The 11,805-nt window shown below is 42.8% G+C and overlaps 1 protein-coding gene across 1 annotated transcript; it reads left to right on the top strand.

The window, feature by feature from the left end:
- The first annotated feature begins 4,740 nt into the window (after positions 1-4,740).
- On the top strand, positions 4,741-10,692 carry tmem178a (transmembrane protein 178a). The gene is made up of 3 exons (XM_015022773.1): positions 4,741-6,611; positions 7,508-7,621; positions 10,518-10,692. The coding sequence occupies exons 1-3, from the start codon at positions 6,122-6,124 to the stop codon at positions 10,547-10,549; spliced, it is 636 nt and encodes a 211-aa protein (XP_014878259.1). The 5' UTR covers positions 4,741-6,121; the 3' UTR covers positions 10,550-10,692.
- The last annotated feature ends 1,113 nt before the right edge of the window (positions 10,693-11,805 follow it).

Genomic DNA, 11,805 nt, shown 5'->3' with positions numbered 1-11,805 from the left:
AAAACGGTTGAAACACACAGAACAGGACTGAAGGAGCTCCGATCTGCTGCCACATACAAGATGGCGGACGCTGTTACCTACGACTCAGTGCTCAGTGAGGCGTCTAGTATTCATGTCTATGCTTAGTGACCTCCATCCTTCTGCTTCGTCACCATGTCACACCTCTGGGAGGAGGGGACATCCTGGACTGGGTGCACACACACACACACACACACACGCCACATAGACATTCCCCCCACCAGCTCCCCTCCAAGGTGATCTGGACCCGCGGGTCGATTTGAGCTGATGGAGCTTCGGGATGATGATCAATATCTGCTGTGGGGAGGAAGAGGAGGAGGAGGAAGAGCTGACAGGAGGCAGCAGCTTCTGTCCCGGTGGAACCTGAGCTGCTCTGGTTCCTGAGGTGGAGGTTCTGGTCCAATTGGGTGGAGGTTCTGGTTTGACTGGGTGGAGTTGGATGTTACAGGATCCACAATTATTTCTAATCAACTTTATTTGGGAAATATTTACTGTAGATGTAAAAATAATACAGTAATAAAGCTGTAGGTTATTTAGATATAGAGCTCTGAACTTTTTTTTTTTGGCTGGCCAGCTTCTTTTAATTTTTTTTTTTTTTTTTTACCAAGGACCCTGAAAGGATTCCTTATGATCTAAATGTTTTTTTTCTTTTCTTTGTTAGTTTTCCAAGAAAACTGTATGACGAAGTTGGATGTGTTTCAGTCCAGTAACTTGTAATAAACATAACTGGTTGATACTAAACTGCTATCTGAACCCGAGTAAATTCTGTTCTTTGGTTACATTAGCAAAGTTTTTTTATTTTGAAAAATTAAAGACTTCTTCCTCTAATGTAGCTGGTCCACTGTCCTGCACTAGAGATTAATTAATGTAATTTAAGTACATCTAACATAGACCAGCCCTAACCCTACCGGCACGCAGCATGCTGTGGGGAGTCAAACCCGGACCGGAGTCTCATGACTGTTCTATCAATTGTGACCAGGAGGGGGAGATTCTTTTAAAAGTTAAACAAGATGCACCAGAACACAAACTGAATCATACACAATATTTTTATTAACAATTCTCTTAAAACAGTTCTATTTTTAAAAGCATGGCTTCAGGCCTACAAATCGGTCCTTGAAAAGAAAGGGAACATGTGAGGTAAGGACGGACAAGTTCAATTCTTCAGGAAGAAAAAACAAAACAAAAACAAACATGCAATGCAAAAGAAAACAAATTAGTAATTTTAATAACGCACAACAAAAACAAACTATAAAAGAAAAACACTTCAAACAGTGGAACTAATCGTCATCGTCCAAATGCCCTTCAACAGGGCCAGGGAGAAACGCCCCGTCCAAACAAACGATACAAGACAAGACAGCAGAGCGTCCGAAGCCTGCAGCTCCAAAACACAATCAGCCAAAGCAGCACAAATGAAAATTTTTGCTGCACAAACCAGCACAAACATAGCCGAGTTGATTGACACCCATTTTGCCTGATTTGAAGAAGGTGGGGGGTTGGTTGACCTTGGATGACCTCTAGAAACATCTCTTTATATCTTTAAAATGATAGCGGCACAAACGAAAATTTTTGCTGCACAAACCAGCACAAACGTAGCACAAACGTTTGACACCAATTTTGTCTGATTTGAAGAAGGTGGGGGGGCCAACTTCACTCAGGTTGTGGGCGTGGCAGAATGGCAAATTTCAACCCCTCCATACGGTTGTCTCTAAATCATACATGAATTATCTGATTTACACCAAACTGGAGATGTATGACCTTTGTTCACATCTAAAGAGGCCAATGCTATTATATTGGAATTTGGCTCAAGGGCGCCCCCTACATTGATCCAAAAGTCATCACCAGTCCAGACAAGGTTGCTTTCAGCTTTAATTATTCCGTGTTTTAATTTTTATTATCTTGTTTATGTTTTTACTGCAGACCTTCTTATGAGTCTGGAATAAAGAGATGATGATGATGATGATGATGATGATGAATACAGCTGATCTTGGGGGCTAGGGGTCCTGCTGCCCTGGGCGAGCCACCGCTCTGTCCTCTGCTGGACATTTTTGGTCGTGTCCAGGGGCCGTAAAGGGGGGAAAAGTTAGGACCATTCCAAGGCCCCTCGACCGACCGGAGTCCCCCCACAAAATAGTTTGTTTTTGTTTTTTGTTTGTTTTTTTACAGAAATAGAAAAAATTGGGGGCCGTGTCGACTACAAAATTAATCATATAATGTTTTTAAATTAGTTTTTAGTAATAAAAATTAAATGTTCCCACTCCCAAACTAAAAAGCACATATCCGTATTTGCCCTGAACCCCCCTATCTGCGTTAAATGGTTCCTTCCTGCTTGGAGCTTCACCGTGACTGTGGCAGTTACTATGCTGCTAAGAAAAATAATAGTCAGATTTTCAAAAAAATATAGAGAAAAAGACAAAAGTGTCTATTTGTAACCCAGTTTTTCTCCAAGACAGGTGAGTAGACTGTGTGAGATTATCAACCCCGCATAGCTTAGCATAGTTAGCTTAGCTACCGACTGCTGCTGGCCTCCATTTCACTAGCATTTAATGAATTAAGGGGGGAAAAGTTCCCAACATATTCATATATTTAACTCTTCCCTGTACCTTTTACCACTTAACAACAGGGGAGTCAGTCAGCAGCAGCTCTAACCACCATACAGCATCAACCCTCTTCCTCCCCGTCCCAGTGAAAAAACTGAGCAACACTGTGTTCAATGACAAGCTAGTTAGCATCATTCCAGGGAATCTATAGGGATTTCTCTGCCTTTGCTCTTTTTACAATTACACAACAAAAACAATATATTTATTACTGACAGAAGTTCAAACAATCTTTATAAAATGATAATAAAAAACAGCCTCCTGTCTGGACTGCAGCCAGTCCACACAGTTTTACCTTAGCTTGCATTTAAATTACAGGTATCTGTTACCACGTCCCTCCTGACCGTCCTCTCCTGAGTGAAATTAAAGCTGCAGCAAGTAACTTTTATAAAAAATATATATTTTTACATATTTGTTAAAACTGTCATTATGTTGTGACAGTATGGTATGAGAGATAATCTGTTAAAATCTGTTTCCTCTGCCTTCTGCCAGTGCTAGAAACAACCAGTCAGAGGCAGGAGAGTTTTAGTGCTGTCAATCACAATCTCATGGTGCTGCTCCTCCCTATGCTGTAGCTAGCATAGCCTGTTGTGAATGTTCAGTCTAGTTAGCATATCTACCAGTGACGGCAGATAAACGATTTTCCTGTAACAATAAGTTGTTTCTCCAACACTAGCACATTTAGCAGTGAGTGAATGAGGATAATTGACAGCGCTAAGACCCTCCTCCTGCTTCTGATTGGTTGTTTTTGGTTAGAACGTTGCATTCCTTTAGCTAGCAGTAGCAGCTCAGGTGGAGGAGATTGATTTTTTTCACCGATTATCTGTCATAACAAACTGTCACAACATGGTGACAGCTTTAACAAATGTGGAGAAAACATATATTTATTCAAGTTATACTGCAGCTTGAATAAAATGCATCTTCATAGCATTTTTTGAGAAGTCTGGATTGCTTCATGTATATTTTGCATGTGGCTGGTGACTTCAGTAATTTAAAAAATGAAATCACCTATTTGCATACAGCATGGGGACTGTTGCATCTAAAATTCATTAGCAGTAAATATTGTGCTCGTATCAAAGAAAGCAAGGCATTTTCAAGCCTTTAAAATTTGATGTTTTTTTCAAACAGACACAAGAAATTGTGACAGCAGGGGGCCTCCAATTTATTTTTTTTGTCATGGGTCCCAAGATTTCTGGCGGCGCCCCTGAGTCCAGTGGAGCTTCCTCCTTTCAAAGCCTTCTGCTTTTAGTAGCTTCCTGTTTTATTTTGGAAACTGTGGGGTTTTCTCCTCACTTCCTGTTCCTGAGGCTCCTGTCAGTTCTGTTTTATCTGGTTGGGTTTGGGGGGAGGTGTTGAGTTACAGGAAGCAGCAGAGGCCAGCAGGGACGCTCCTGAATTATTGATCGCTCTCATAGCTTTTATTTTCTTCCTGGGACGACGGCAGCAGCATTCACCTGAGATTTCCCAGGAGGCCTCAGTCACCAGGTCGCCACGGAAACAAGATAAAGCTGACAAAGACGAAGATGAGTCCAGTTGAAGCACATGACCCTGACTCTCTCCAACAGGAAAACACACCCCGACCCCCGACCCTCCCACCCGCTAATCCCCCCATTGATCTGCAGACTCAGCGCTAATCTGGAGTTTCCTTCACAACTGAATTTCAAAATAAAACCACTGGATTATATCACCTGCTCATTAAGGTGCCTGTGGTAACCATATTTATGTCTGAGCCAAATATTTAGATTTGACACTAATTCACTTGCTGATAACCGGAAGTGGACCACCAAAATAAAAGCTGGGTCTTCATAAACCGTCATGTCTCCGATCATCGTCGTTCAGCTGAAAAAAGAACGAGTCGAGATGCTTCAGCATCTCACCACCAGGACTTATGGAGAAGTTGGCCCAGCCTTTATTTTGAAAGTCCCCCTCCCTCTCACCTATCTCAAAGTAAATTTCCATTTTGGCTAAACGTTTAGCTCTGGGATAACTGAATAGTTTGGAGCTGAATATTTAGCTATCAATCAATCAAATGTAATTTGTAGATCACATTTCAGCAACACGTCGTTTCAAAGAGCTTTAAAAACAGAACAAAGAATCCTAACATTACATTTAGTCCCATCAATAAATTATTAAACCGTTTTAGGGTTAGGGTTTAAAGGAGCTCAGGGTTTCGGTTGTTTTCCAGTTTTCAGGAACTTTGTTCTAGATCTGTGGTGCATAGAAGCTGAATGCTGCTTCTCCATGTTTGGTTCTGATGCAGAACCAGAACCAGAACCAGCAGGTTGATCCAGCAGCAGATCTTTACTCCGTTCAGCGATTTATAAACGACCAGTGAAAGAATGTAGAACCGGGTGGTGTAGATCTAGGTGGTGTAGATCTGGACCTTCCTGGTCATCTACACATTTCTCTGATCTCTGTTCAGTTATGGATGGGGTCAAAGGTCACCTGGTGACATCATAACGTGGAGCTGTGTATCGTCTGCGTCGCCATGGTAACTGATCTTGCTTCCTGCTGTATCCTGAGCCAGTGGGAGTTTATAGATATTGAATCAGAGGATGGAGCCTTGGGGAACCCCACATGTGACCTCTGACCTCTTGATGAAACGTTTCCTATTGAAACAGAAATGCCAGTTCTTCAGGTCGGACTGGAAACACTGGAGTTCTGGACTGGAGAGTCCGACCCAGTTCTCCAGTCGGTTCAGTAACATGATCAGAACCAGAACCAGTTCTGTAGTTCTTCCACCGACTGTGTTTATATGGATAAACTGGGCCTTTGACTAGGCCGTTCTCAGTCCTGCGGTAACCATGGAAACCAGGTCACTGGAAGCAGCTGCAGGTTGGAGATCCAGACTGATTCTACCAGATTTGGTACCTGCTGCTTCTGAAACACCTGACCAGGTGAGATGATTTATAATTTCTTCTAGGGTTTATAATAGTTGAAATTGGGTTTATGTTGGATAACCATTGGTGATGGATTAGGGTGGATGTTGAGATTAATTCTCTAATTTCTAAAAAGATATCTCTAACTGGGGTTATTGCTCTGAGTTAAACACATATTTAGTCTGAAACTTTATAAATTAATCCAGCAGGGCGGCGCTGTCTCTGAAAATATGACTTTGTTTTTTCCTCTTTAAAGAATTAAATAATCTGAATAATCCAGATTAACTGAACATGATGATACTTAATCAGAGGGACTCTCGGTTCTGTTGGACTGGACTCAGAACCAGCAGGTGGTTAGAACCTGTTGATGACGTCAAACGTTGTTGTTGCAGCATCACCTGGACAGGTGTAGGTCAAAGTTCACTTCGGTTCTTTGATGCCAGCAGGAAGGGAGTCGCTGGAAGTTTCTAGAACAATAATGACGTTGGAATTTTATTGTGAAGGGCCGGCTTCCGGTGCAGCAGCCCACCTGCACGCACCTTGACGCAGCTCAGAGGCCAGTCGGCATGACAACGCGCTCTCCAGGGCAAACCGGGAACAGCTGATGGAGGAGGAGGATGGCAGCTCAGCATGTCCAGTAACGGAACCCGCGCAGAAAGCAGAACCGCCGCCGGTTCGGTCCAGCTCCCGGCCATGGAGAGAGCGCGGCCCATCACGGTGAAGGTGTCCGCGGTGAGCCTGGCGCTCAGCTCGCTGTCCCTGCTGCTGCTGGTCACCGCCATCTCCACCGACCACTGGTACCAGACCGACACCCGCAGGCACAAGCAGAACTGCGACGGTTCCGACTCCAACGACCAGAAGAACCGGGAGATGCCCATCTACCACCTTCCGCTGGTGGACACCGGCGGCGCCGCGGCCCGGCAGCGGGACGTGGCGCTGATGAAGCCCGTGCATGTGGGCAGCAGAGAGGAGGAGCTGCTGGAGAACTGGCGGGCCATCCTGGGGATGGGCATCCTGGAGACGGAGTGCGGCAGGCCGCTATTCTCCACGCACTCCGGCCTCTGGAGGAAGTGCTACTTCAAGGGACTGGACTCGGACATCGACAAGCTGATCGACCGGGGTGCGTGAACCACACACACACACACACAGATAAATGCACCACGGATGAAGGATGGATGGGAATGGTTAATCACGTGATCTGCTGCTGCGGATGTTCCGTTCAGACACCTGAGCTTCCTGAAGCTGTGGCCCCCTGATGACATCACAGGAGGTGATAGAACAGAAAGCTGACCGCGAGGACGTCAAAGGTCACCTGATGATGTCATGAGCTCATTAATGTGTGTGTTGAAATTGAACTGGAGTGAGAAGAAGCTCAGTTTGAACTCAACCCAATACCTGCCGGTACCAGTGAACTGGGAGGACTGGTGGGACTGGCAACCTGTCCTTGGTGTCAGCAGTTGAGAGCTGGTTCTGGATCTTCTGGTTCTGGTTCTGCTGGTTCTGGACCCACTACCTGCAGCTTTTCTCCAGCCTCCTGCTGTGGCCAGTATTTCCCTAGAAGTTCCTCTGGTTGGATGGGTTGTTCTGGTTCTGGATCCGATCCCGATCAAACTCCTGTAGAACGTTTTGAAGAACATCCAGCCCACAGAGCGGTCCAGACGCAGGTTCCAGAACCATCTGGGTTCCAGTTCCAGTCCAGGTGTTGAAGACGTGCAGCTGGATAATGCTGAGCTCTGATCCGATCCAACAGCGGTGGGCCAGGACGGATCAGAACCAGGGTTCTGCTGACCTGAGACCAGCAGATTGGGTCCTACCAAACGCTCTGACCTGCTCTGGAACTGGCAGAACCAGAACCACAGATTACATCAGCCTCCATTAGTCACGTTAGAGCCACGCCACATCACTACATTTCCCATGATGCACCAGGAACTCTGACCCTGAAGGTTGACAGGTTATCAGGGAGCTTCTGCTGGTTGATGAAATCATCACAGGTGTGTCTCACCTGTGTGTCTGCAGGTATCGCAGATCGCTGCACGGCTGTGAAGTACCACTTCTCTCAGCCAATCAGATTAAGGAACATCCCTCTGAACCTGACCAGGACCATCCAGCAGGACGAGTGGCACCTGCTGCGTAAGCACACACACACGCACGCACACACACACACACATCTGTTTCTCCTGTAGGCTTTTTTTGGGGGGAGGGGGGCGGTCGGCAAAGTTACAGTAAAATGTGTTTTTTTTTTGTGTGTTTTTAAGCTGCACCATCAAAAATGACAAATAAGTAGCAATGAATAACAAAAATGTTTTTCTCTGTAAACAACCTGTTGAGACCCATAGAAGTCAAACTAAGATTCAAATGTTGCTTAGATATGTTTGGTATAACGACCCCCAAAGTCTTGGTCAGAACCAATAATATCTATAATTCCCAAAGAATCAAAGACCCCATAAATTGCTCGTCTACAGACCAATAACTTTGCTCTGCTGTGATTTAAACATTTTAAATAGAATACTGGCAAATCAAATTCAAAAATGTATCCACACAATAATTAAACCAGACCAAACAGGGTTTATATCAGGTCGTTTAGGGATAAATAATATTAGGAGAACCTTAAATGTGATCTCTGTGGCGAGACAAAAACAGGACCCTGCAATGCCTTCTCAGCCTTGATGCTGAGAAGGCATTTGATAGGGTGGACAGGCATTGTCTGAAGCACACACTGGAAAAAATGGGATTTCGTAGAGATTTTATCAAGTGGATTAGTGTGTATATTCTGGACCCACATCCAAAGTACGGGTGAATGGACACTCCTCAAGGAAATTTGGTTTAAAAAGAGGAACTAGGCAGGGATGTCCCCTTTCACCTCTATTTGCTATCGAGCCCCTGGCAGAAAGGATACGGTCAGACCTGAGCATTCGTGGAGTAACAGCAGGAGGAGTTACCCATAAAATCTCATTGTATGCAGATGACATTATTCTGTATATTTCTAACCCTTTGAGCTCAACCCCCAGTCTTATGTCTAGCTTAAAAGAGTTTGGAGAAATCTCAGGCTATAAAATTAATGAAACCAAGTCTGAAGCTATGATGTTGGTGGGCAAATGGCCTGCAGGCTTAGATAAAGAGGTCACTTTTAATTGGTCCAAGAGGGGATTCAAATATTTAGGTGTGATGATTACACCACAAACCTCGGAACTATTTAATGGAAATTATGGTAGATTAATCACACAAATAAAATCAGACCTGAATAGATGGGAGATTCTCCTCTGTCCCTTTTGGGCAGATTAGAAACAGTGAGAATGAATTTACTCCCACAGTTAATGTATCTATTTCAGGCACTACCTATTTGGATACCTGCCCCCACTTTTAAAATTTTGGATAAAATTATTAATGACTTCATTTGGCAAAGGAGGAAACCAAGAATCAGACAGAAATTATTATTAAGCCCAAGAGAAAAAGGGGGCCTTGGTCTGCCTAATCTGAAACTACTACTGGGCAGCACAACTTGGTGTTGTGGTCGAGTGGCTGGTGCAGACGAACTGGATCGGTCTGGAGAACAACGCCTGCCCCCTGGTACCTCCTGAAGCGATGCCATTTATGGAGGGATTTTTTTTTATTAAAAAATTGAAAACGAATGCATTAATTGTACATACAGAGTTTTGTCTCTAGTGAGGAAGAAAGTAGGAGCACCTTTAACAATATCATGCATAATAAAAATAGCCAAGATTACTGACTTTGTTCCAAACAAACTGGATACGGGTTATTAGGGATGGGCACAGAAAGGGTTAATAAGAATTAATCAGTTATTCAGTGGAGAAACTCTTAAGTCACTTAAACAGTTGCAAGATAAACATGGTTTATGTTCTAAAGATTTCTATAAGTACTTACAATTAAGGGATTATCTTTTATCGCACAAAAAATGGTCTACTTTGAAACAAAATACATCACCTTTAGAAAACTTTATGATAAAATGTGTAGAGGAAAATAATAAGAGGAAGATTGATCTAATTTATTTAAACACCTATAGATACATTTCTCTGATAATTCTATAGAAAAAGTGGGAACTAGAAATGAATATTGTTGTTGAAGATGGGGAATGGGAGGAGATTTGTGAAAAAGGTTTTAAGATCACCCACAGTCCAGGCTGGAAGGAATTTGACTGGAAATTCAGAATAAGATTCTTCAAAACACCTTTCAGTATTTCAAAATATGACAGAAATGCTACAAATTTGTGTTGGAGGGACTGTAATCAGATTGGGGATCACACAGAGACAGACAACCATGCACACACACACATAGAGAGAATTCAGACAGACCAGTTAACCTGACATGTTTTTGGACTGTGGGAGGAAGCTGGAGTACCTGGAGAGAACCCAGCATGCACAGGGAGAACATGGGGACTCCATGTAGAAAGACTGGGCCTGGGAATTGAACCCAGAACCTTCTTGCTGCAAGGCAACAGCTCTACCAACTGCACCACTGTGCAGCCCCAAGACAAGTCATGTGTTATTTAAATTATAACTTCAGTTGCTTTAAACGTTTATTTCTGAGGGGCTTGGAGGGGGGGTCCATTTTAAAACCATATAAATATGTAGGAATTGAATATTTGGGAAGTATCATAACTTAAACTTAAAGGTCAGCACCAGAGTTTTCTAGAAAAATAATCAGATTTTATTTTGTGTTTTAAAGGCTCTACGTTGAAGATGGTAAGAAATAAAGACGTAATTTATTTTGTTTTACTGCCAGCTGCAGTCGCCCCTCTGCTCTCGGCTCCCATACTGTCTGTCGGCTAATGCTAACGCTCAGCCGCTCCCGTTTCAAACTCTTCTTATTAAAGTAAGAGTTAGAGAGCTAAATATAACTGAAATATTGTCTACCTTCTACAGAAAAAGGAGCTAAGTCTATGAAAGCAATGTAGCAGTTTAGCCAGTTTTGATTTCCAAGACATAAGGAGGCAGTTTATCATTTATAATCTTGCCCTGGCTTACCTCTCTGAGCTTCCTCACCCATACATACCTTATCGGTCTCTCAGGTCTGCAGATCAGCTGCTTTTGGAGGTACTGAGATCCAGCAGGAAGCTCAGAGGGGACAGGGCTTCTCTGTCAGGGGCCCCAAATTATGGAACGACTTGCCTTTGCAGGTCAGAGAGGCCCCTTCACTGTCCACTTTTAAAGCTCGTCTTAAAACCATCTATTTTACTTGGCTTTCAACTCCAGCAGGATCTAGTTTTAAATTGTATGTTTTTGTTTTTAAACTGTAAGTTCTTATTTTATGTTTTTTTATTGTTATGTTGTGTTTTGATGTACAGCACTTTGCATCAGCTGTGGTTGTTTAAAAGTGCTTTATAAATAAAGTTGGTATGGTATCATTCAGCCAAAGTAATGAAATAACAAACTGTTTATTGTTAATGTGTTTCTTCCTATTGAGCAGTGAAAGTCAATAAAACGTGTTACATGTTTTTTGCTGTAAGTCAGTGATTCTTGAGAATAGGGACAAAACAGGTCCTATGGATAAAGCACCAAATTTGAATAAAATATACACTAAATAAATTTTTCAAATATCTGACTAAACTAACCTGGGTCATGTGAGCACAACAATGAATATTTTCCTGGTATTTGCTGAATATTTTTTTATTTTAAACATTGTAGTCGGTGGATGATGCCTGTTGATAGGTACTTTTTCTCAAACCTATATAAAAGAACCACAGACAACGTATATGAATTTTATAGCCAAGCTTTTGCAAAAGGAGAAGTCTCCGTCAACAGCTCCTCCAAGCTGTTCACAGAGCGTTCTGATCTCCTTCCACGCGAGCCCCAGTTTTATTGTCAAAGAAAAACAGCCAAGGGGGCAGTCAGGAAAAACAACAGAGGTCGTAAAACATGTAACCTAAACAACCAGCAACCCAGTTCCAGGTGTGATAACTGATCTACGGTCTGAGCCCGGTTCAAATCTCGGTCAAACTGTCAACAAAGAGGGAGGATAAACAAGAGACAAAATACGACTACACACAGGCAGTTCCTTAGTTAGGAGGTATTTTGGTTGATAAGGATTTAAGGTCTGGGAAACACAGAGTTAACTGTCTCACATGAAGATAAACAGACAGTCCTGACCTCCAGGTCAGTTCATACACACATAAGGAAGAGAACACTTTAAACAGACTGAATGTGAACTAAAGTAATAACAAAATGATAATACCGAAAATTCTCTAACACCTGTAAAATCCCTGGTCCAGGAGCAGAAATCAATACATTATAATAGTTTAAAACAATTAAAGAAATACTAAAATTATATATTATGACAATTAAGTATAAGTAGTCATA

This window comes from Poecilia latipinna, unplaced genomic scaffold, assembly GCF_001443285.1.
Source record: "Poecilia latipinna isolate Pla-1442-1.1 unplaced genomic scaffold, P_latipinna-1.0 Scaffold3102, whole genome shotgun sequence".
Lineage (NCBI taxonomy): Eukaryota > Metazoa > Chordata > Actinopteri > Cyprinodontiformes > Poeciliidae > Poecilia > Poecilia latipinna.
The sequence above is the reverse complement of the archived record's forward strand: the minus strand, read 5'-3'. Positions and strand labels throughout refer to the sequence as shown.

Excerpts from the sequence above, each read along its gene's own strand:
- tmem178a (XM_015022773.1), top strand. The coding sequence starts at position 6,122 with ATGTCCAGTAACGGAACCCGCGCAGAAAGCAGAACCGCCGCCGGTTCG. Across the intron at positions 6,612-7,507 it reads CGACAAGCTGATCGACCGGG|GTATCGCAGATCGCTGCACG; the intron begins GTGCGTGAACCA and ends GTGTGTCTGCAG. Across the intron at positions 7,622-10,517 it reads GGACGAGTGGCACCTGCTGC|GTCTGCAGATCAGCTGCTTT; the intron begins GTAAGCACACAC and ends TCGGTCTCTCAG.